Source organism: Capricornis sumatraensis, chromosome 1, assembly GCF_032405125.1.
Source record: "Capricornis sumatraensis isolate serow.1 chromosome 1, serow.2, whole genome shotgun sequence".
NCBI classification, from domain to species: domain Eukaryota; kingdom Metazoa; phylum Chordata; class Mammalia; order Artiodactyla; family Bovidae; genus Capricornis; species Capricornis sumatraensis.
The window spans coordinates 62,683,416-62,709,976 of record NC_091069.1 but is presented as its reverse complement, the minus strand read 5'-3'; the positions used below and the strand labels follow the sequence as shown (position 1 = coordinate 62,709,976).

Sequence of the window (26,561 nt, the reverse complement as noted above, 5' to 3'; positions counted from 1 at the left end):
TCAATCTTTCCCAGCATCAGGGTCTTTTCAAATGAGTCAGTTCTTCACATCAGGTGGCCAAAGTATTGGAGTTTCAGCTTCAGCATTAGTCCTTTCAATGAATATTCAGGATTGATTTCCTTTAGGATGAACTGGTTGGATCTCCTTGCAGTCCAAGGGGCTCTCAAGAGTCTTCTCCAACACCACAGTTCAAAAGCATCAATTCTTTGGCTCTCAGCTTTCTTTATAGTCCAACTCTCACATCCATACATGACCACTGGAAAAACCACAGCTTTGACTAGACAGACCTTTGTTGGTAAAGTAATGTCTCTGCTTTTTAATACGCTGTCTAGGTTGGTCATAGCTTTTTTCCAAGGAGCAAGCATCTTTTAATTTCATGGCTGCGCTTACCATCTGCAGTGATTTTGGAGCCTCCCAAAACAAAGTCTGCCACTGTTTCCCCATCTATTTCCCATGAAGTGATGGGACCAGATGCCATGATCTTAGTTTTCTGAATGTTGAGTACTCACTGAAGAGCAGCTAAAGCCGGATCACAGGTATTATTTTCTTCCCAATTGCTCTGGAGAGCTGGAATCACTGACTACTGTGACATCCTTGTTTACTGATACAAAATGCTTCATTTCTCCTTTAATGCTTGTTTGGAGAGAGAACTTCACTCTCCCTAGAAAGTAGAAGAGCAGCAAATACCACAACAAAAATAAAAACATGTACAAATCAAAAAAGAAAAAAAAAGAAAGTAGAAGAGCAGATCCAGTCCCAGTCCAGGATGTGGGCATAATGCCTGATTCCTCGAAAGCGTTTGTACAAGGGAGCCTGTGAGCGCTGCTCTCCACGGCAGAGTCTGCGAGAATTTCTCAGCGACCATCTGCTCAAGCTCACCTTGCAAAGCAAAGAGAACGCTCTACACCCCCATACCTCATCCCTGGAACCCCAACTCTCGAGCAGATTGAGAGAAGCAAAGCACGCATGCGAAGGGCGAAGCTGACATCTCAGCTGGGCGGGTCCGATGCAAGCAAGCAGTGGAAAGGCAGGAGCGTCTGCCTGGGTAGTTGCCCTAGAGGGGCGGGGTTAGTCGGCGGGAAGAGGAAGCTGCGCGGGGCGCTGGGGCCTCGGCCATGGCTCACAGGCCGAAAAGAACGTTCCGGCCGCGCCGAGCAGATTCCAGTGACAGCGACGGCGCCCAGGAGACATTTGCTGAACCCGGGGCGACGGGGGAGCAGGCGGCCCGGGACCCTGCGGTGGAAGGGCCGCCGTGTGGAAGAGGCCACGCAGAGGTGGCTGAACTGCTCCGCCGGGGCCGGGGCCGCCGCCGCGGCCGGGCCTGGGCTAGTTCCCGGCACGCCGCGAGAGCGGCTCCGCGCTTGGACGGGTCCTCGGACGTCCCAGGTGACGCTGGGCAGCAGAGTGGGCGGCCGGAGCGGGGAGTGGGGCGGGTGAGGTGGAAGTCCGCGGGACTGTCTAAAGGTTTCCGTAACGCGGTGCCTACTACAGCGGCGTTGAATCGCGGAGATGCGTGTCTGTGAACTGGCCTGCTGTCTGCATGTCCATACTGGGCCGCTTGGGGGCGTAGAAAGAACTCTGCGCGGTTTGGGCTTGTGTTTGCATCGTCAGCTGAACCCTCACCAGTGACCGCTTGGAGTTTTAATCTTGATGCTTTACGGAGAACCTAAATTGTCACTCAAAAGTTTAAAAATTCCTAATACTCTTCGGTAGGCGGAAGTGCTTTCTGTCCCCAGTTCTTTTTCTCGAAAACACTTAACCAAACCGGTACGCTGGGAAAACTTAGGTGACAGACTTTGGGACTTTTTTTTTTTAATCGGTTATTTAAAGAAAAGATAAGCATAGCGCTGTGTGTCACTAACAGTAGATTGGGCTTCCCTTGTGGCTCAGCTGGTAAAGAATCCGTGCGCAATGCGGGAGACCTGAGTTAGATCCCTGGGTTGGAAAGAAGAGAAAGGCTACTCACTCCAGTATTCTGACCTGGAGAATTCCATGGACTGTATAGTCATGGGGTCGCAAAGAGTGGGACACGACTGTGCGACTTTCACTGATTGGTGACGCTGTAGACTACCAATAAAGTGTTAAATGCAATACAGCAATTTTGAAGTACCTTTGCCTTCTTGAAAATAGGATTCAGGCAGCATAAAGTTGTTTACATGAGATGTGTTCTAGTTTGAATTGAGTTTGATAATATAGTTAGAAATAAAGCTATATAGTTAGAGAAAGAAATAAAAACACAGAAACAGACTTGGAAGGAACTTGTTTAAGTGGGGTCTTGAAGTATAAATACATTAACTTCTGACTTAGAGACACATAAAAATATTTGAGATTATATTTCAGTCTAAAAGGAACTTCTAAAAATATTCCATCGTGAACTTAGTTGTAAAGTCTCTAGAAGCAATCAGCTTCTCCAGGTAAATGGCACTTTTTACCTACTTTGTCTTCAATCCATGGCACTCCAGAACACATAACACCCAGATTTGATGAACTGAGGTTAATCCCTGCCCTGTTAATATGAGTAGAATATCCAGCTTGTCACCTGTGGATAATGTCACCAGTAGAATGATAATTCAACATTTCTGATTTGTCACAGGATGAAATACCATGTAGAAAACAAACCTATGTTACAAATATGTTACGTTTTTTTTCAAGATGGTATAATTTCAATAAAGTATCTGTAAAAATATATATATAGTTTTTGGTTATATAGTCATGAGGTAGGAATATTTTCACCCCAGTATTTTTAGTCCAAATGATTTGTTGATTTCTTAGTCATTGTTCATAATCATGTTTGTCTGAAGTGTTCATGATTTTTTTTTTTAATATTTTTGTGCTTTATGTAAGTCATCTGATTAAACTTTGGTTCTCAAACGTTTTGTTCTTATCCCTTTGGTCTTAAAGTTTACCCTTTATACTCTTTAAGAATAATTAAAGATCCCAAAGAACCTTTGTTTCTGTGGATTGTATCTATGATGTTTATTGTTGTTCAGATGCTAGGTCATGTCTGACTCTTTTGTGATCCCAAGGACTATAGCCTTTCAGGCTTCTCTGTCCATGGGATTCTCCAGGCAAGAATACTGGAGTGCCATTTCCTTCTCCAGGGCATCTTCCCGACCCAGTGATCAAGCCTGAGTTTCCTGCTTTGGCTGAGGATTCTTTACCACTGAGCCACCAGAGAGGAAGCCCCTATAAGGTTTACCATATTAGAAATGAAGATGCATTTTTATTCTTTTTAGAGTTAACTCATTACATGTAAGGGTAAGAAACATTTTTATGAAAAACAACTGTTTTCCAAAAAATAGTAAGAATGACATTGTTTTCAGTTTGCAAATGTCTTTAATGTCTGGCTTATCAGAAGACAGCTGAATTCTGAAAGCTATCTCTGCATTCAGTCTGTTGAAATATATTGTTTTGTTTGAAGGTGTGAAGAAAACCACAGATAGGTGATTAAGAGTATTTAATAGCCTTTTTAGTTCTTTGAGAGTATTCTACTTTAGTATTACAAAGAAGCTCAAAAAGTAATAGGTTTTCAAAGGTTAGTTTGCAACGGATGTCAAATGAAAAAAACACACAATGTGAGAGTTGTGAGTTAAGTTTTGTTTGTGGCAAAATGAGAACTGTAGCCCAAGAGACAGCATTTCATATAGCTCTAAGAAACTGCTCCAGAGATGTAGGGAAGAGGTCAGTATTATATATGATTTTAGTGAAGAGGAGTTGGGCAGTCAGAAACACACTTTATTAGAAGCTTGCTGCTAGTCATGAGGAGCAAATGTCACCATTAATGATTTTAGTGCTTTTCTAGATGTGAGGGGATGCAAGAACTGGGCTCATAAAATCTCCTGAAAATACCTGTCTGAAGGCCTGTTCTGCCAATTTTTCCAAAGCACAGAGTGCCTCATTCCTGACCTCTACCCTGAACTCCTTTCAGGATGTGTTGAAGATCAGTGACTATAGCAGTTTGTGATTTAATCCTTGTATAGACAGAAGGCAAGTGCCAATTTCTGCATGATACGTGGAAGCTGTTATGCTCAATTAGATTAAAATCCATCCGTGTGTTTTGCGCTCTGAGTGAATCTTTTACCCATGCATGGTTGGTAGCATCTTCGTTCCCTAAGCAGGGTTCAAACCTGCACTCCCTTCATTGGAAGGCTCAGTCTTAGCCACTGGGCTGCCAGGGAAATCCTTAAAGAGCATTTTTAAGATAGAGTAGTTATTATGCAATCTTAAATCTTAAGGTTATTCGCAAATATTACAAAATAATTGTGAACCAACAAGTCCTTTTTTGTCAATAATACCATGAGTTCCTTTACGTTTTGCTCATTCAGTCCTGATAACACTTCTATGGGGTGTTCTCTTTTAATACTATCTTTGTTTATTGATTAATTGACTGTGTCCTTTCCAGAATCACACAGTGGAAATAGATCCATGATTTAGTTTGAGACTGCAGTGCCCATTATAATACTTCTTACCACCAGCCTGAATCCAAGAGTTGGATTTCTCCATTTAGTAACTTTGTGGTACTGGACATGTTATTTAGCCATTCCAGTCCCTAGTGTCCTCATCAGTAATAGCATTTACTTTATTGAATTGTGAGAAATAAATGAAATATATTTTGTAAAACAGACTTCAGTATGCCTAGCACATAGCAAGTATACATTAAGTGCTCTTTTCTTTATCTGCTTATTTACTACCACTGTTCGTCTTTTCTCTTTTAAATATTCCTTCTCTCTTTGGTCATTTACTTTTTTCTCTTTTTGTTTTTTCCCTTCCCTCTTTTTGTTGCATTCTTTAATAGTATGTATTTCATGTTATATCACTAGTTAAGTATTTCACTAGTTAAGTAGATAATGCAAATAGGATATATTGTTGCATATTTATTAGACTGTTCATTTCAGAAAGAAAGGAAGTTAAAGAAAGGTCTGCATGTCTACTTTAAATATGTGGAATAAAATTAAAACACCATATTTTACATATACTATGTGTTGTGTAGAATTTCATTTATTGATTCCAATATCCTGAATCTTTCTTGTTATATTCAAAAAATGTCCTGTTAGAATCCAGAATGGTTGATCTTTCAGCCGAAGAAGAGGATGGAGCACACCATTCTTCAGAAAGTAAATATGATCAGAGTTCATCTCCCAACAGCTCTAGGACTCTGGAGGACGAGTTTTCATCAGTAGGTCAGTAATATTTGTAATTTTGGTTAAGAATTTTATTTCTAATATTAGTATTTTTCTATACCAGTGATTCTTGTTTTTGATAAAACTCTAGTGAAGTATGGGGCAAGTAAGTTATTTCTAATTATTGTCAAGGGACCAAAATTGGCTGTCACTTCCATTACATAACATGCCCAAGGTCAGATGGGCTTATAATAGGCAGCACTAGGATTCCAACCTGGGAATCTGCTGCAGAGCCTATATCCTTTTTGTTTTGTTTTGTTTTGGATTTATTTACTTATTTTATTTTATAATAGCAGTTGTCTTATTATGTCCCACAACTTTGTGGGTCAAGAATTTGGGCAGAGCTTAACAGAGATTAAACTGTGTTCCATGTGGCATTAGCTGAGCAGTTTGACTGGGGCTAGAGAAGGGGTCTTGCCTTATACATCTCAGGTTCAGCATAATGTTTACCTGAGCATAGTTAATGATCTATAAATGCTTAAAAAATTAATGATAGAGAGCTGAGTTCCACTCCTCACTCTGCTTTTAAATAGCTGAGTTAGTCTAAAAGGATATTGAACTACTCTCGGCCCTGGCTGCCTCAGAGCCTGAATTCTTAACCATTGTTCAGTGTCTGAAAGATGGTAAGAATTTGTCTATGAGGATGTTTCAGATACAGGATGCACATTATATAAAAACCTAGGGAAGATAACCAGAGTAATGTGCAGAGAGCTAAAAAGTAGTTGTTGGGCTGAAAATTCTTGGTTAAGTTTTAAGAAAGAAGAAGAAAAAGAAAGTAAGAAACAGATTGAAGTCAGATAATCCAGGGTTTTGAGGAAACTACTGAAAACTTTATGCAAATAGATGACATGACCATTTTTGTGTCTTAGATAATTCCATTCAAGGGTTGGCAAATTACCACCTGTCTCCCAAATCTGGCCCACTATCTGCTTTTGTGAACAAAGTTTTATTAAAGCCATGCTCATGGCTTTTATGGATGCTTTTGCACTACAGTGGCAGAGCTGAGAAGTCATAACAGACTTTATGGCCCAAAAAGCCAGAAATATTTCCTTGGCCTACTCTAATTCATGGTTCTTAACTTCTCTTGTGCTGTGGACTCTCTTCATCTCATAAAGCCTAAGACCCCTTCTGAGCAAAACAAAATGTATAGCTTTATAAAGAAAACAAGTTAATTTGAAGTATAATTGTTAATATATATTTTTAAAGATTTATAATATAATAGCAAATGCTTTATTAACATATGAAATAACACGAACCAGAAGTTCTTGTAATTTTTTTTCTTAAACAAGTTCATTAAGCTACAGAAGTACTTAGTGATGAAGCCAGTATTAAGAATTGAAGTCTAGTAAACAAGTAAAGTTTTGTTCAGACTCTAGATACAGTGCTGTCCAGTAAAACTTTCTATGAAGGTCCTGTATCTTCACCATCCGGTACATTATCCACTAGCTACACATGGCTGTAAAATTCTTGGAATGTGGCTAGTGTGACTAAGGAACTGGGTTTTTAGTTTGCTTAAATAGTCACACGTGGCTGGTGGTTACTGTATTTAACATGCTGCTATGGCATGATTAGACAGGGTAAGGTAGTACTTGTAAAGTGTTGGTAGCACTGGGAACCTAAGGAGAGAAGGCAGAGTTTGGAAATGTATTGGATAATTTTTGATTATCGTGGTCCCTAAGGTGTTATTGCAAGATGAAAACTTGCCTTGTAAGGAACATTTTATTTTGTCTTTTATTCTGGAGAGGAAAGAAGAAGAAATGAGATTGAGGAAGTATATAGAAGATACAGTGCGTTTATTTTTGTTGTTGTTGTTGTTCAGATGATACATCTATTAGAATGATCCTGTACTGGAATGTCTGCCTTGAGATATTCATTGTTGCAGAGACTGCTTACCAATGGGCCATAGTATTAACCTCTGTTTTTTTAAATAGAAGTATAGTTGACTTACAGTATTAGTTTCAGGTGTACAGCAAACTGATTGAGTTATATATATATTTTTCAGATTATTTTTACATTTAGGTTATTTTAAGATATTACATATAGTTCCCTGTGCTGTACAGTAAGTCTTTATTGCTTATCTATTTTATGTATAGTAGTTTGTTCAATCTCATACTCCTAATTTGTTTCTCCCTGACACCCTTTCCCCTCTGGTAAACATACGTTTTTTTCCTACATCTGTGAGTCTTTTTTTTGTTCTGTTCTTGCCTCCTTTGTCAAGATTAATTGACAGTAGGTGTGTGGTTTTATTTCTGGGCTCTACTGTAGCTCTGTAGTATTATCTGAAGTCTGGGAGAGTTGTGTTTCCAGCTTTCTTCTTTATCCTCAGGATTGCTTTGGCAGTTCTTTTGTGGTTCCTTATAAATTTTAGGATTATTTGTTCTAGTTCTATGAAAAACGTCATTGGTAATTTGATAGAGATTGCATCAAATTTGAAGATTGTCCTGGATAATATCACCATTTTAATAACATTAATTCTTCCAATGTGACATAGTATTAAACTCTGTTTTTTTAAATAGACATCTTTCCCTTTCTTTGAATCATCTTCAATTTCCTTTATCAATATTTTATTGTTCTTAGCATTTAGGTAGGGGGGCTTCGGTCTTTTACCTCCTTAGTTAGGTTTTTTCCCTAGGATTTTTTTATATGATTTTAAATGGGTTTGTTTACTTTTTCCCTCTGATATTCCATTGTTAGAGTAAAGAAATACAACAGATTTGTGTATATTAATCTTGTAGCCTGGCTATCTTACTGAATTTATTTATTCTGGTGGTTTTTATGTTGAATGTGTGGGGTTTTCCATATAGAGTGTCATGTCACCTATGCAAAATGATAACTTCATTGCTTCAGTTCCAATTTGGATATGTTTCATTTCTTTTTCTTGTCTGATTACTGTGACTAGGACTGCCAAAACTATGTTGAATAGAAATGGTGGGCTATTTGTCTCTCTGCGTAACTTACTTCACTTAGTATGATAATCTCCAGGTCCATCCATACTGCTTGCTGTAAATGGTATTATTTCTTGGTTTTAATAAATCTCACAAATATCATATGATATTGCTTATATGCAGAACTAAAAAGTGATTCAAATGAGCTACTTACAAAACAGAAACAGACTCTCAAACTCAGAGAATGAACTTATGGATATCAGGGGAGAAGGGTAAGGGGGGTAGGCATAGATTGAAAGTTTGGGACTGATGTGTATACACTGCTATATTTAAAACAGATAATCAATGAGGACCTACTGAATAGCACAGGGAACTCTGCTCAATACTCTGTAATAACCAAATGGGAAAAGAATTTGAAAAAGAATAGCTACATGTATATGTATAGCTGAATCACTTCACTGTATATCTGAGACTAACAACATTGTTAATGAACTGTACTCCTATGTGAAAGTGTTAGTAGCTCTGTCATATCCGACTCTTTGTGACTCCATATACTGTAGCCCACCAGTCTCATCTGTCCATGGGATTCTCTAGGCAAGAATACTGGAGTGCATTGCTATTCCCTTCTCCAGGGCATCTTCCTGACCCAGGAATGGAACCCAGGTCTCCCACCTTGCAGGCAGATTCTACACCATCTGAGCCACCTGGGAAGCCCATACTCCTATATAAAATAATAAATACATAAGAAGCACAATTCTTAGGTTTCATTCCTTGAAGAAAAACCAAGTACACATAGCACTGCCGTGTAGAATTATTCAGTTCAGTTCAGTTCAGTCACTCATTTGTGTCCGACTCTTTCCGACCCCATGAATCGCAGCACGCCAGGCCTCCCTGTCCATCACCAACTCCCAGAGTTCACTCAAACTCATGTCCATCGAGTCAATGATGCCATCCAACCATCTCATCCTCTGTCGTCCCCTTCTCCTCCTGTGCCCAATCACTCCCAGCATGAAAGTCTTTTCCAATGAGTCAACTCTTCTCATGAGGTGGCCGAAGTACTGGAGTTTCAGCTTTAGCATTACTCCTTCCAAAGAAATCCCAGGGCTGATCTCCTTCAGAATGGACTGTTTGGATCTCCTTGCAGTCCAAGGGACTCTCAAGAGTCTTCTCCAACACCACAGTTCAAAAGCATCAATTCTTCAGTGCTCAGCCTTCTTCACAGTCCAACTCTCACATCCATACCTGACCACTGGAAAAACCATAGCCTTGACTAGATGGACCTTAGTCGGCAAAGTGATGTCTCTGCTTTTGAATATGCTATCTAGGTTGGTCATAACTTTTCTTCCAAGGAGTAAGCGTCTTTTAATTTCATGGCTGCAGTCACCATCTGCAGTGATTTTGGAGCCCCCCAAAATAAAGTCTGACGCTGTTTCCACTGTTTCCCCGTCTATTTCCCATGAAGTGATGGGACCAGATGCCATGATCTTCGTTTTCTGAATGTTGAGCTTTAAGCCAACTTTTTCACTCTCCTCTTTTACTTTCATCAAGAGGCTTTTTAGTTCCTCTTCACTTTCTGCCATAAGGGTGGTGTCATCTGCCTGTCTGAGGTTATTGATATTTCTCCTGGCGATCTTGATTCCAGCTTGTGTTTCTTCCAGTCCAGCGTTTCTCATGATGTACTCTGCATAGAAGTTAAATAAGCAGGGTGACAATATACAGCCTTGACATACTCCTTTTCCTGTTTGGAACCAGTCTGTGGTTCCATGTCCAGTTCTAACTGTTTCCTGACCTGCATACAGATTTCTCAAGAAGCAAGTCATTATTACATTTCTTTAAATATAAACAGGATTAAATCTTATGATTATTTTATGAGATGTTTTTCTCCTTTGGGGCTTCCCAGGTGGCGCTAGTGGTAAAGAATCCACCTACCAGTGCTGGAGATGTAAGAGACACAGGTTCGCTTCCTGGGTTGGGGAGATCCCCTGAAGAAGGAAATGGCACTCCACTCTAGTTTTCTTGCTGGGAGACTTTCGTGGACAGAAGAGCCTGCCAAGCTATAGTCCATAGGTCACAAGGAGTCAGACATGACTAAGTATTTGAGCAAGAACTATAGAACATATATTCCTATTCACCACCTTCAGCAGTGGTTTTGTGTTGCTTGCTAGAGGCAAGATGATAGAATGTAAAAGCTTGGTCTTTGGAGTCAGGCAAGTACACAGAGCACTGTTGTGTAGAATTATTACATTTCTTTAAATATTAGCAGGATTAAATCTTTTGTGATTAATTTATGAGATGGTAATATGTTTTTCTCCTTTGACCCAAGTTCTTCACAATGTATTAGAATAAATTCTGAATGTGTACTAAGAAAAAAAAAGATGGTAAGAATGAACATCCTTTTCTTATTCAGAACTTAGTGAAAAGACATTCTTTTCATCGTTGAGTATATTGTAGACTATGGGTTTGTCATAAATAATTTTATTATATTGAGATGCATTCCCTCCATATACACTTTGGTGAGAGTTTTTTATCATGAAAGGATACTGAAGTTTGTCAAATGCTTTTTTTGCATCTTTTGGGATAATCGTGATTTTTTACTTTCTTTTTGTCAGTGTTGTGTATGACACTAATTTATTTGCCCATATTGAACTATCCTTGTCACTCTAGGATGAATCCAGCCTGATCATGGTGTATAATCTTTTTTATGTATTGTTGGGTTTGATTTGCTAATATTTTGCTGAGGACTTTTGTATCTATATTTATCAAAGATGTTGCACTATAATTTTCTTTTTTTTTTTTTGGTTGTGTCTTTGTCTGGTTTTGGTATCAGGGTGATGGTGGCCTTCATAGAATGAATTTGGGAGTGTTCCCTTCTCTTCAGTCTTTAGGAAGAGTTTGAGAAGGATAAGTTTAAGTTCCTCATTGTATGTTTGGTAGAATTTCCTAATAAAGCTGTTAGGTCCTGGGTTTTCATGTATATGGAGTTTTTTTTTAAATTACTGATTCTGTTTCACTTCTAGTGATTGGTCTGTTCAAAACATCTGTGTCTTTTTTATTCAGTTTTGGCAGGCTGTAATGTTTTAGAAATTTGTTCATTCCTTCTTGGTTGTCAAATTTGTTGGCATATAATTGTTCCTAGTATTCCGTTATGATTTTTTTGTATTTCTGTGGTATCAGGGTTATTTCTCCTCTTTCATTTCTTATGTTGTTGATTTGGTTCCTCTCTCTTCTTGGTGAACCTGGCTAGAGGTTTGTCAATTTTGTTTATCTTTTCAAAAAGCCACCTCTTAGTTTTTATTGTTCTTTTTATTTTTCTTTTGATCTCTGTTTTATCTATATCCTCTCTAATCTTTCTTATTTCCTTTTTTCTGCTGACTTTTGTAGTTTAGTCTCTAAGTCATGTCTGACTCTTTGTGACTGTGGACTGTAGCCCACCAGGCTCCTCTCTGTCCATGGGATTCTCCAGGCAAGAACACTGGAGTGGGTTGCCATTACCTTCTCCATCTGCTGACTTTGGGTTTTGTTTTTTCTTTTTCTGATTATTTTAGGTGTTAGGTTAGATTGTTTATTTGAGATTTTTCTTGTTTCTTGAGGGAAGACGACATCACTATGAACTCCGCCCCTCCCCCCACCCCCCGAACTACTTTTGCTGTATCCCATAAATTTCCTATGGTTGTGTTTTCATTGTCATTTGTTTTGAGGTATTTTTGACTTTTAGTTCATTGTTGACCCATTGGATTTTTAGTAGCATGTAGTTTAGTCTCCTTGTGTTTGATTTTTCCCATTTTTTCTTTCTGTGATTGATTTCTACTTATTTTCCCTAGAGATTTTTTTTTGGTGTGAATTCTTTTCTTTTAGTTCATCTGTCACCTTACTGGATTGTCCATTGATGTCAGTGGAATATTAAAGTCTCTTACTGTTATGTATTCCTGTCAGTTTGTGACTTTACATCTGTTACTAGGTTGGCAGAAAAGTAGCTGTGGTTTTTACATTGTTGAACTTGGCCATTTGATATTGGAATACATTCTGAAATAAATGTGGTTATGTTACACATCATTTTATTGCATATTTCTTGCTTTGTGTTCTTTTGCTAATGATTTACTGCTTGCTGTTTATTTTATATTTATTTTAGACTATAGAAATGATGCTTATAGACAAAAAACAAATTTGAGTGATTTTTTTTAAAATTTTTACTTTATTTTACTTTGAAATACTGTATTGGTTTTGCCATACATTGACATGAATCCACCATGGGTGTATACAAGCTCCCAATCCTGAATCCCCCTCCCACCTCCCACCCCATATCATCTCTCTGGATCATCCCCATGCACCAGCCCCAAGCATCCTGTATCCTGTATCGAACATAGACTGGCACTTCGTTTCTTACATGATAGTATACATGTTTCAATGCCATTCTCCCAAATCATCCCACCTTCTCCCTCTCCCTTTAAACAAGGTCAAAATGGGTCATAAAGCAACTTGCAAAATCAGTAGTGCATTTGGCTGAAGAACTGCTAACAAACATACAATGCAGTGGTGATTCAAGAAGTTTTGCAAGGGAGACAAGAACCTTTAAGATGAGGAGTGTAGTGCCCAGCCATTAGAAGTTGACAATGACCAATTGAGAGCAATCATCGAAGCTAATCCTTTTAACAGCCACACAGGAAGTTGCAGAACTCAGTGTAGACCATTCTATAGTCATTTGGCATTTGAAGCAAATTGAAAAGGTAAAAAAGCTCAATAAGTGGGTGCCTCATGAGCTGACTAAAAATCAAAGAAGTCTTTGTTTTGAAGTGTCATTTTCTCTTATTCTGCATAACAACAGCAAACCATTTCTCAGACTGTGATGTGCAACATAAAGTGGATTTTATTAAAAAAAATGGCAGTGGCCAGCTCAGTAGCTGGACTGAGAAGAAGCTCGAAAGCACTTCCCAGAGTCAAACCTGCATCAAAAAAAGGTCATGGTCACTGGTGGTCTGCTCTCCGTTTGACCACTCTGGCTTTCTGAGTCCCAGCGAAACCATTACATCTGAGAAGTATGCTCAGCAAATTGTAAGCTGAACTAAAAAGCTGCAGTGCCTGCAGCTGACATTGGTCAACAGAATGGGCCCAGTTCTTCTCCATGAAAACACTTGACTACAACGCATAACTGACACTTCAAAAGTTGAACAAATTGGGCTACGAAATTTTGCCTCATCTGCCATATTCATCCGACCTCTCATCAACTGACCACTTCTTCAAGCATCTCAACAACTTTTTGCAGGAAAAATGCTTCCACAACCAGCAGGAGGCAGAGAACGCTTTCCAAGAGCTTATTGAATCCCAAAGCATGGATTTCTGTGCTACAGGAATAAATAAACTTATTGGCAAAAATGTGTTGACTGAGACAGGTTCCTATTTTGTTTAATAAAGATATGTTTGAGCCTAGTTATAATGATTTAAAATTCATGATCCCAAACTGCTCAGTTAACTTTTGTACCAGCCTAATAGTATTTATTGCTTTATATATTTAGTGATCCTAGATTGGGTATATATATGTGAATGAGTGTAAATCCTCTTCTAGTATTGACTTCTTTATTATTATACAGTGCCCTTTGTATGAGTATTGCTACTACCACTTTCTCATCATTTCCATTTGCATATCTTTTTCCATCTCATTTTCTATCTGTGTGAGTTTTTCATGCTGAAGTGAGTCTCTGATAGATAGTGTATCGTAGGTTCTTGATTTTTTTATGCAGCCTGCCACTCTTTATTTGGAGCATTCAGTCCATTGACTTTGAAAGTAAAATTACTGATAGCATGTATTTGTTGCCATCTTAAACCTTGTTTTCCAATTGTTTTTGTACTTGTTTTCTGATTCTTTTTGTTTTTCCTTTTGCGGTGTGATGGTTTTCTTTAGTATTTTGCTTGAGTTCCTTCCTTTTTTGGTTTTTATGAATCTATTCTATGTTTTTAACTTGTGATTACTGTGGGGTTCAAATACTGATATGTTGACCCATAGCTATATCAACTTGCTTTAAAGTGATAGGCATACAAGTCAAATATGTTGTAAAAAATTTACATTTTTATAGTTCCTTCCCCCACATTTAAAATTTTGATCTCATATTTTATATCTTCATGCTTATTCTTTTGCTGTTCATTATAGTTATAATTGCTTTTACAAGAATTTTTTTTAATCTATGAAGTACATAGATAAGTGATTTTCAATCCCCTTATATATTGGGCATCCCATTGTGATTTTCCCTTTCCTATAGATTCTTGTTTCTCTCTTATTTAGAGACCTTTCAACATTTCTTTTAGGGTAGGTTTAGTAATACTGAATTCTTATAGTTTTTACTTGTCTTTATCTCTCCTTCTATTCTAGATGATAATCTTGCCAGGTAAAGAATTCAGGGGCTTCCCTGGTGGCTCAGATGGTACAGAAGCCTCCTGCAATGCAGGAGACCTGGGTTTGATCGTTGGTTTGGGAAGATCCCTTGGTTGAAGAAATGGCAACCCACTCTAGTATTCTTGCTTGGGGAATCCCCATGAACAGAGGAGCCTGGAGGGCAATAGTCCATGGGGTCACAAAGAGTCGGGCACAACTGAGCAACTAAGCACAGAGTAGAGTATCCAAGGTAGCAGGGTTTTCCCTTTCACGACTTTGAATTTATCATGCCACTCCTTTTGGCATGCAAAGTATCTACAGAGAAATCAGTTGATATCCTTATGGTGGTTCCCTTATAATTAACTCTTTGTTTTTCTCTTGCTGTCTTTAGAAATTCACTTTAACTTTTGCCATCTTAATTATGATGTGTATCTTGATGTGAGTCTCTTTTCATCTTATTTGGGACCCTCTGTGCTTCTTATGCCTGGTTATCTGTTTCTTCTTCAAGGTTTAGGAAGTTTTCACCCATGATTTCTTCAAATATATTTTAATAGTCCCCTTTTCTCTCTCTTCTTGTGCAACCCCATTATTCATAGATGAGCATGCTTTATATTATCCCGTAGATCATATATGTTGCTTTCATTTTTTTTCATTTGTCTTTCTGTCTGCTATTCTGATTGAGTGATTTGCATTATTCTATCTTCCAATCACTGTGTGTTCTGTTATTTATTCTGCTATTCATTTTAATCTCAGAAATTGAGTTGCCTAATTTTGATTGGTTCATCTTCATAGTTTCTAGTTTATTGTTACAGTGATCTGCATTTCTATGGATAATATTTCTTAATTCTTTTAGAATTTTTATTATCTTCTTTTTGAACGCAATGCCTGTAGACTGATGAGGTCTGTTTCGTTATTTGTTCTTTCATGGGTTTCTTCTTGTTCTTTTAATTAAGGGTAATTCCTCTGCTTTTTCATTTTACTTTATCTGTCTCTGAATTTCAGTTCAGTTCAGTTCAGTCGCTCAATCGTGTCTGACTCTTTGCGACCCCATGAATTGCAGCACGCCAGGCCTCCCTGTCCATCACCAAATCCCAGAGTTCACTCAGACTCACGTCCATCGAGTCCGTGATGCCATCCAGCCATCTCATCCTGGGTCGTCCCCTTCTCCTCCTGCCCCCTATCCCTCCCAGCATCAGAGTCTTTTCCAATGAGTCAACTCTTTGCATGAGGTGTCCAAAGTACTGGAGCTTCAGCTTTAGCATCATTCCTTCCAAAGAAATCCCAGGGTTGATCTCCTTCAGAATGGACTTGTTGGATCTCCTTGCAGTCCAAGGGACTCTCTCAAGAGTCTTCGCCAATACCACAGTTCAAACGCATCAACTCTTCGGCCCTCAGCCTTCTTCACAGTCCAACTCTCACATCCATACATGACCACTGGAAAAACCATAGCCTTGACTAGATGGACCTTAGTCGGCAAAGTAATGTCTCTGCTTTTGAATATACCATCTAGGTTGGTCATAACTTTTCTTCCAAGGAGTAAGTGTCTTTTAATTTCATGGCTGCAGTCACCATCTGCAGTGATTTTGGAGCCCCAAAAATAAAGTCTGACACTGTTTCTACTGTTTCCCCATCTATTTTCCATGAAGTGATGGGACCAGATGCCATGATCTTCGTTTTCTGAATGTTGAGCTTTAAGCCAACTTTTTCACTCTCTTCTTTCACTTTCATCAAGAGGCTTTATTTAGGAGAAACATTTATCTACTGTGGTCTTGAAGGGTTGTTTTTATGTGGGACTGTCCTTGTGTAGACCATGTGAGTCAGATATTTTTGGTGTGTGGGCTGCTTTTGGTATGGGTGCCAGGCACATCTTTCCTCAGCATTTGCTGGTCATTATCCCCTTGACATGCAGTGTGATTGGTGTCATAGTATCTAGAACCTGGGCTCTGTGGTGGGCAGGGCCTCTTTTCTCTGAGGCTATCACAGCTCTGTTAGGGGCAGGCTCTGCTCACATTATTGAAGTAGAAGCCCTGAAGGTTGTGTTTGATCAGACTTGAGTGCATGCCCTTCCCCAAAAGAGGTGACTATTGATGCACGTAGGGCCTGTGTGGTCACAGTGAAGCCATGTGCTGCCTGTGTAGGCATCTGCAGTTCCACTTAGACACAGTTTAATTCACATCTCTTTCTCCATTGGGTTCATTCCAGAGCTAGTGGTAAGCTCTGTTGTGGAGTGGGTCTAGAGGCTGGGGCACTGTGGCTGTAGGATCAAGGCGGTGGTGCCGTTGGGCTAGGCTGCCTCTGTGGCAGACCTCTCCCAGGACCTGTCTACCTTAATTTGAGCTCCATGCTGAAGTGTGGAGTGGGCAGGGCTGGGACACTCCTGCTGTGAAATGAACTATTGCATGCTCCTGCCCAGGGCCTTTCCACTGAGCCTTAGCATTCTGCCACCGTGCATTTCTGTGGTACCACCTGGTGTGCCACAGCCAGACCCACCCCCTTCATTGACAATGGGCTACGTGATTCAGCCAAGACCACAGCCCAGGCCCTCAAGACTGTCTCCACAGAAGTAAATGGTGTTCCCTCCCAGGTTCTATTTGCACTTAGTGTATTTGTATTTGTGGCCCTACTTGGTGCATGCTTCTGATTGGGAAGTAAAGTGAGGCTTGGGAAGAACAGTGGGGGAGCAGCCATCAGCAACTAGTTCCTTTTCACCCTTACTGTTAGCAAGTCAGCATGCCTGCACTCAAATAAAGTCTAGGCTTCTCCAGCCCCTCTCTCTGTCCCAACAGATTTCTCAGCTGGCAAGGGTACTCCTCAGACAAGCGTCTGCCAGTGTGGACCTTCTCTCTTACATGTCTCTCCCAAGGACATGGGTCTTGTCATAATGCCCCTTTTTTTCCTGTCCTACCCAGTTACTTGGAGATCCTTCTTGCAGCTTTGGTTGTGTAGATTTGCTAGTTTCCAGTTGGTTTTCTGTGAGAATTGTTCCACTTGTAGATGTGTATTTGATGTATTTGTGGGGAGAGATGAGCTCCTACTCTGCCATCTTGATCACCTTCCTAACTGTGACTTTTTAGGTCAGATAATATATGTGAAAATTATTTATGAGTTATAAATCTGTAAGAATATGATATTTTTATTATTATAAAGCAATATACTAACATTATTAATTCATCTTATGTATGAACAGTATCTGCTATGTGGGAACCCTTGAGGTAGGTGTTAGATATAGACAGGACAGGCTGGAATAGTCTTCTTTGAGTTTTTATTTCCTTATTGTAGCTTGAGAGAGGATTAGCTTTATGTAACACTAGTTTTCTGACTATTTAGTCCACTGCTTGTGATTTATTGATTAAACCCCATTAAGTCACTGATAGGTGAAAGTGAAAGTGTTAGTCACTCAGTTGTGTTTACCTCTTTGCAATTCCATGGACTATAACCTGCTAGGCTTCTCTGTCCATGGAGTTCTCCAGGCAAGAATACTGGAGTGGATTGCCATTTCCTTCTCCAAGGGAATCTTCCTAACCCAGGGATCAAACCCTGGCCTCCTGCATTGCATGCAGATTCTTTACCATTGGAGCCACCAGGGGAGAGACTGATAGGTGAGTCACTTCCAGTTCAAGTATTTTTCTTTCTATATTCATGCACTTGAGTGTTTGAACCTAAGTGTATCATCATAACCCTGGTTCAGTTCAGTTCAGTCGCTCAGTTGTGTCTGACCCTTTGCGACCACATGAACTGCAGCACGCTAGGCCTCCCTGTTCATCACCAACTCCTGGAGTTTACCCAAACTCATGTCCATTGAGTCGGTGATGCCATTCAACTATCTCATCCTCTGTTGTCCCCTTTTCCTCCTGCCTTCAGTCTTCCCCAACGTCAGGGTCTTTTCAAATGAGTCAGCTTTTTGCATAAGGTGGCCAAAATATTGGAGTTTCAGCTTCAACATCAGTCCTTCCAATGAACACCCAGGACTGATCTCCTTTAGGATGGACTGGTTGGAACTCCTTGTAGTCCAAGGGACTCTCAAGAGTCATTTCCAACACCACTGTTCAAAAGCATCAATTCTTCTGTGCTCAGCTTTCTTTATAGTCCAACTCTCACATCCATACATGACCACTGGAAAAACCATAGCTTTGACTAGATGGACCTTTCTTGACAAAGTAATGTCTCTGCTTTTGAATATGCTGTCTAGGTTGGTCATAACTTTCCTTCCAAGGAGTAAGTGTCTTTTAATTTCATGACTGCTGTCACCATCTGGAATGATTTTGGAGCCCCCCAAAATAAAGTCAGCCACTGTTTCCCCATCTATTTCCCATGAAGTGATGGGACTGGATGCCATGATCTTCATTTTCTGAATGTTGAGCTTTAAGCCAACTTTTTCACTCTCCTCTTTCACTTTCATCAAGAGGCTTTTTAGTTCCTCTTCACTTTCTGCCATAAGGGTGGTGTCATCTGCATATCTGAGGTGATTGATATTTCTCCTGGCAATCTTGATTCCAGCTTGTGCTTCCTCCAGCCCAGAATTTCTCATGATGTACTCTGTATATAAGTTAAATAAGCAGGTGACAATATACAGCCTTGACATACTCCTTTTTCTATTTGGAACCAGTCTGTTCTTCCATATCCAGTTCTAACTGTTGCTTCCTGACCTGCATACAGATTTCTCAAGAGGGAGGTCAGGTTGTCTTGTATTCCCGTCTCTTTCAAAATTTTCCACAGTTTATTGTGATCCACACAGTCAAAGGCTTTGGCATAGTCAATAAAGCAGAAATAGATGTTTTTCTGGAATTCTCTTGCTTTTTCGATGATCCAGTGAATGTTGGCAATTTGATCTCTGATTCCTCTGCCTTTTCTAAAACCAGCTTGAACATCAGGGAGTTCACGGTTCACGTATTGCTGAAGCCTGGTAGCACATTAAAATCCCCTGCTGCTTCTGCTGCCAAGTTGCTTCAGTCATGTCCGACTCTGTGCGACCTCACAGATGGCAGCCTACCATGCTCTCCCGTCCCTTGGATTCTCCAGGCAAGAACACTGGAGTGGGTTGCCATTTCCTTCTCCAATGCATGAAAGTGAAAAGTGAAAGGGAAGTCGCTCAGTCGTGTCTGACTCCTAGTGACCCCATGGACTGCAGCCTACCAGGCTTCTCTATCCATGGGATTTTCCAGACAGGAGTACTGGAGTGGGGTGCCATTGCCTTCTCTGAAAATCCCTTAGGGAACTATAAAGATTGGGCAAGTTTGAAGCCAGGAGGAGAAGGGGATGACAGAGGATGAGATGGTTGGATGGCATTACTGACTTGATGAACATGAGTTTGAGCAAGTTCCAGGAGTTGGTGATAGACAGGGAGGCCTGGCATGCTGCAGTCTATGTTGCAAAGAGTCTGGTCGCAAAGAGTCGGATACAACTGAGCGACTGAACTGAGGGAGCTATAAAACATACCACTGCTCAACTTTGCCTCAGATCAACTGAATTTAGATCCCATGTTTTGGATAGGAGCCTAGTTATCAGATTATCAACCTTTCCAGGTGGTTCTAATGTTCACCCAAGGTCAGGAAATGCTAACATTATCCTGAGTGTTTTGAGAAGTTGAAGAGACACCTGCATCATTTTCCTGGTGCTGTTTTACAAAAAATTCTAGTTACGTAAATGACTTGATTTGCTTTTCCTTGTTTTTAATGATCATGTTGGTTTCTGGTGTTCACCACTTCAGTTCAGTTCAGTCGCTCAGTCGTGTCCGACTCTTTGCGACCTCATGAATTGCAGCACCTCAGGCCTCCCTGTCCGTCACCAACTCCAGGAGTTTACTCAAACTCATGTCCATTGAGTTGGTGATGCCATCCAGCCATCTCATCCTCTGTTGTCCCCTTCTCCTCCTGCCCCCAATCCCTCCCACTGCTTTATAATTAAACAACCACTTCATGAGTTTCTTAGTTCTGGTGTCAAGTATATTCTGTAATTTCTAAGAACTGTTTCTCTTTATCTGTTTCAAAAATTAGAGTGTTTTTCATCATGACCAAGTGGGTTTTATTCCAGGGATGCAAGGATTCTTCAATATTCACAAATCAATCAATGTGTTACACTGTATTAATGAATTGAAAGATAAAAAACCATATGATTATGTCAATAGATGGAGAAAAAACCTTTGACAAAATTCAATACCCATTTATGATGAAAACTCTCCAGAAAGCAGGTATAGAAGAAACATACCTCAATATAGTAAAAGCCTATACAACAAACCCATAGCAAACATTATCCTCAATGGTGAAAAATTGAAAGTATTTCCTCTAAAATCAGGAACAAGACAATGGTGCCCACTCTCACCACTACTATTTGACATAGTTTTGGAAAGCCTAGTCACAGCAATCAGAGAAGAAAAAGAAATAAAAGGAATCTAGATTGGAGAACTGAAACTCTCACTGTTTGCAGATGACATGATCCTCTACATAGAAAACCCTAAAGATGCCACCGGAAAATTACTAGAACTAATCGATGAAAATAGTAATGTTGAAGGATATAAAATTAATACACAGAAATCCCTTGCATTCCTATACACCAACAATGAAAAATCAGGAAGAGAAATTGAAGAAACAATCCCATTCCCCATTGCATTAAAAAGAATAAAATACTTAGGAATAAATTTGCCTACAGAAACAAAACACCTATATATAGAAAACTATAAAACATTGATGAAAGAAATCAAAGATTACACAAATAGATGGAAAAACATACCATGTTCATGGATTGGAAGAATCAATATAGTGAAAATGAGTATACTACCCAAAGCAATCTATAGATTCAATGCAGTCCCCATCAAACTACCAATGGTATTTTTCACAGAACTAGAACAAATAATTTCACAATGTATGGAAACACAAAAAACCTCGAATAGCCAAAGCAGTCTTGAGAAAGAAGAATGAAACTGGAGCAATCAACCTCCCTGACTTCAGACTATACCACAAAGCTACAGTCATCAAGAGAGTATGGTACTGGCACAAAGACAAAAATATAGATTAGTGGAACAAAATAGAAAGCCTAGAGATAAGTCCATGCACTTATGGACACCTTATCTTTGACGAAGGAGGCAAAAATATACAACGGAGAAAAGATAGTCTCTTCAACAAGTGGTGCCGGGAAAACTGGTCAACCACGTGTAAAAGAATGAAACTAGAACACTTTCTAACACCATAGACAAAAATGAACTCAAAATTGATTAAAGATCTAAATATAAGATGAGAAACTATAAAACTCTTAAAGGAAAACATAGGCAAAACACTCTGACATAAATCACAGCAAGATCCTCTATGACCCACCTCCCAGAGTAATGGAAATAAAAACAAAAATAAATGGGACCTAATTAAACTTAAAAGCTTTTGCACAATGAAGAAAACTATAAGCAAGGTGAAAAGACAGCCTTCAGAATGGGTGAAAATAATAGCAAATGAAACAATGACAAAGAATTCATCTCCAAAATACATAAGCAGCTCATGCAGCTCAATACCAGAAAAACAAGCATCCCAATTAAAAAAGTGAACAAAAGAACTAAACAGACGTTTCTGAAAAGAAGACATCAGTTGAGTCGCTCAGTCATGTCCAACTCTTTGCGACCCCATGGACTGCAGCATGCCAAGCTTCCCTGTCCATCACCAACTCCTGGAGCTTGCTCAGACTCATGTCCATTGAGTTGGTGATGCCATCCAACCATCTCATCCTCTGTCATCCCCTTCTCCTCCTGCCTTCAGTCTTTCCTCAGGGTCTTTTTCCATTAGTCAGTTCTTTGCATCACATGGCCAAAGTATTGGAGCTTCAGCATCAGTCCTTCCAATGTATATTCAGCATGGATTTCCTTTAGGATTGACTCGTTTGATCTCCTTGCAGTTCAAGGACTCTACAGATGGCAGGTGAACATATGAAAAGATGTTCAACATCACTCATTATTAGAGAAATGCAAATCAAAACCTCAATGAGGTATCATCATGCTGCTCAGAATGGCTGTCATCAAAAAGTCTACAAATAATAAATGCTGGAGAGGGTGTGGAGAAAAGGGAACTCTCTTACACTATTGGTGGGAATGCAACTCCTATAGCCACTATGGAGAACAGATTGAAGATTCCTTAAAAACTTGGGAATAGAACTGCCATACAACCTAGCAGTCCCATTGCTGGGCATACACACCAAGGAAACCAGAACTGAAAGAGACCCATTGTACCCCAATGTTCATTGCAGCACTGTTTACAATAACTAGGACATGGAAGCTGGAGAAGGCGATGGCACCCCACTCCAGTACTCTTGCCTGGAAAATCCCATGGATGGAGGAGCCTGGTGGGCTGCAGTCCATGGGGTTGCCAAGAGTCGGACACGACTGAGCGACTTCACTTTCACTTTTCACTTTCATGCATTGGAGAAGGAAATGGCAACCCACTCCAGTGTTCTTGCCTGGAGAATCCCAGGGACGGGGGAGCCTGGCGGGCTGCCGTCTCTGGGGTCGCCCAGAGTTGGACACGACTGAAGCGACTTAGCAGCAGCAGCAGCAGTAGCAGGACATGGAAGCAACCTAGATGTCCACTGGTAAATGAATGGATAAGAAAGTTGTGGTACATATACACAATGGAATATTTCTCAGCTGTAAAAAGGAACACATTTGAGTCAGTTCTAATGAGGTGGATGAAACCAGAGCCTGTTATACAAAATGAAGTAAGTCAGGAGAAACACAAATCCTGTATATTAACACATATGTATGGAATTTGGAATGACAGAATGACAATCCTACATTCAAGGCAGCAAAAAAGACACAGATATAAAGAACAGACTTTTAGATTTTGGGAAGACCTTTGTTATGGTTGTGGGCTCTCCACCTCTGCCGGATCAGGAAGCTGGGGACGCACCCTCAGACGCCGCTACTGGTCCCTAACTGTAGCCCCTCCACTGCCCGATTCCTGTGGCCTTTTAAATGATTGAATAAAAATGAAAATGGATCCAAAGTGACTTCTCTACTGAAGCAGAAGATTGTTATTACCTTCCATTAACTCAGTTTAGTCTCTGGGAACGGGCAGAACGAGTGAAATACAGAAAACGGAAGAGAAGAAAACCTCACTTTGGAGCTTTCTCCATGACTGTTCTTAAGCCCTGCCTTTCTACTTGTTTTAGTTTTGCTGTGAATTTATAAATAGTGAAGACCAAAGAAATAGAAGAAACATTTGAGAGCTTTATACCAAGAAATTTTCCTTGAAAGCTGCTATTCTTGGAGGGAAAAGCATATCAAGTTCCTGTTTTTTTGTTTTTTTCTTTTTAACAAGCTTTCTTATGTCCTTAGATTTTGAAGGATAAGACAAATATAAACTCATACCTGCAGACTGTTTTTACCAGCTGTGTAAGAATAATGAGATATAAATTAAGGGCTTTGTAATGTGGATGTTTTGCTACTAGAGTTGACTACTCCGAAGATCTTTTATAGCTCGTCAGTGTTTTATTTTTGATCTATCACTTCAATGACATTATTTGACCAAACAAAAGTCATTCTGTCTTTCTAAGCTATGACCTTGCTCTGAACAGTATTTGCATTCACTGTGCAAATGTCCATGTATTATCTATTTAAGCAACATCATAGTGCCATCACTCAAGGAAGTTGAATGAGGTGAACATTGATATAGCTCTTTCCCCTTCCCCCCATTTTTTAAATGTAACAAATACTTTTTATGTTCCCTTCCCCCTTCCCCTTTCCCCTTCCCCTTTGGGAAACGTGTCAGGAACTAGATAGTTTAAGATGAGCAATTGAGGGGACTGAGAGATTGATCCACACAGAGCCTGGATTCTTTTTGCTTCATTGTAAGGCTTTCTGCTGGCCAGCCTAATTAAGTACCCTTTTAACAAGAGAACCTTGTGGAAATCCAGCTGGCAACTCAAGAAGTTCAGGAAGCAGGACCACAGAGGTTATACTCTGGGATCCTGGCCATGAGGTTGGATGCCTTACCTTGTTGAAAAGAGACACTGGACCTAAATGGCACAGCATGACTTTGTTCCTGCTTGGCTAAATTTCTCAACACCACAGTCAGCTAAGTCACCTACAGTGACTTTTGAAAAACAGGGAGAGCACCTACGCCGAGGAGATGGTAGATTTGGAGTAAGCCGTCGTAGACATAATTCCTCTGATGGCTTTTTCAACAATGGACCTCTTTGAACGACAGGAGATTCATGGCACCAGCCCTCCCTGTTCCGCCATGATTCTGTGGACTCTGGTGTCTCTAAGGGAGCATATGCTGGAATCACAGGGAACCTATCTGGTTGGCATGACTCTTCACGAGGTCATGATGGCATGATCCAGCGTAGTGGGGGTGGCACAGGAAACCATCGCCATTGGAATGGCAGCTTCCATTCCCGGAAAGGCTGTGCCTTTCAGGAAAAGCCACCTACAGATATTAGGGAAGAGAAGAAAGAAGATAAGGTGGAAAAGTTGCAGTTTGAAGAGGAGGACTTTCCTTCTTTGAATCCAGAAGCTGGCAAACAGAATCAGCCATGCAGACCTATTGGGACCCCTTCTGGAGTGTGGGGAAACCCACCTAGTGCCAAGCAACCCTCCAAAATGCTAGTCATCAAAAAAGTTTCCAAAGAAGATCCTGTTGCTGCCTTCTCTGCTGCATTCACCTCACCAGGATCTCACCATGCAAATGGAAACAAATCGTCAACCATGGTTCCAAGTGTCTATAAGAACCTGGTTCCTAAGCCTGTACCACCTCCATCCAAGGCCAGTGTATGGAAAGCTAACAGAATGGAACACAAATCAGGACCCCTTTCCTCTAGCCGAGAGTCTGCTTTTACCAGTCCAATCTCTGTTACCAAACCAGTAGTACTGGCTGGTGGTGTAGTTTTAAGCTCTCCCAAAGAGTCCCGCCAGCACCACTCCTCCGATTGAGATCAGCTCCTCTCGTCTGACCAAGTTGACCCGCCGAACTACTGACAGGAAGAGCAAGTTCCTGAAGACTCTGAAGGATGACCGGAATGGAGACTTCTCAGAGAGCAGAGAGTGTGAGAAGTTGGAAGATTCAGAGGACAACAGCATACCTGAACCAAAGGAAAACGGGGAGGAAGGCTGCCACCAGAATGGTCTCGCGCTCCCTGTAGAGGAGGATGGGGAGGCCCTCTCGCACTCTTTGGAAGCAGAGCACAGGTTACTGAAAGCAATGCGATGGCAGGAGTATCCTGAAAATGACGAGAATTGTCTTCCCCTCACAAAGGACGAGCTCAGAGAGTTCCACATGAAGACAGAGCAGCTGAGAAGAAATGGCTTTGGAAAGAATGGCTTCTTGCAGAGTCGAAGTTCCAGCCTATTCTCCCCTTGGAGAAGCACTTGCAGGGCAGAGTTTGAGGACTCAGACACGGAGACAAGTAGCAGTGAGACATCTGATGACGATGCCTGGAAGTAGGCGTATAAATGCTCACAGTTAAATCTGACCCAGTAAACTCAGCTTGTGTGTTTAGGGGTTATACAGAAGAAATCGTTCTTTTCCTTTTCCTTTTCTTATTTTATTGTTGAATACTTCATGCACAAGGGAAATAATCATATCCCAAAGAGAGAGCGAGCGATTGGCTTGTTTAGCTTTTGTTGTTGTTCTTCCCTGTTATCTGCTTCATAGAGAGAACTTTGTGTGGTGGGAAAGATTTTTAAAACACACACACACACAGTGTATACAGGGCAATGCACAGGTGGGAGCTGGCAGTGCAGAGAGGAGACACTGGTCTGCAGCAACAGCTTCTACTACCAGCCCTTGGGGCACTCACCCCTGTGCTCAAGCAATCATTGTCAATGACAAAGTGACTATTGAAGTTATAATTGTATTAAATTAATGCTAATAATTTGGATATTTTATTTTATTTCTGGCTGCTCGGGTAACGTTAGCCCTTAACCAAGCATATGTGGTTTTTTCCCTTTTTTTTTTTCCTTCTGGGTACAGCTGTAAAATATTTGGATATAGGAAATGTTGTGTTATTCTTGCAGCCTTGATATTCAGGGTGGATTGTAAAATATAAATTTTTGTGAGATTTCAAAGATTAAGATTATTCTGATAACATTATTTACAGATTTAAAAGATGTGGTTATCACAAGTCTGTTGAGGGGGAAAACTACTGCATAAAATAACTAAC

General features: G+C 40.2%; 1 protein-coding gene and 1 pseudogene across 3 annotated transcripts in view; both read left to right on the top strand.

The window, feature by feature from the left end:
- The first annotated feature begins 1,115 nt into the window (after positions 1–1,115).
- Positions 1,116–26,561, top strand: part of GCFC2 (GC-rich sequence DNA-binding factor 2) — a 79,214-nt gene continuing 53,768 nt past the window's right edge. For 2 of the 3 annotated variants that reach the window (XM_068976404.1, XM_068976396.1), the window contains exons 1-3: positions 1,116–1,369; positions 1,426–1,433; positions 5,055–5,180. In XM_068976404.1, the coding sequence (XP_068832505.1) occupies positions 1,116–1,369; positions 1,426–1,433; positions 5,055–5,180 (388 nt within the window). Of the gene's footprint in view, positions 1,387–1,425; positions 1,434–5,054; positions 5,181–26,561 lie in introns of all 3 variants that reach the window. The other variant, XM_068976386.1, reaches the window with a different exon arrangement.
- On the top strand, positions 24,421–25,843 carry LOC138090523 (vasculin-like protein 1 pseudogene; annotated as a pseudogene).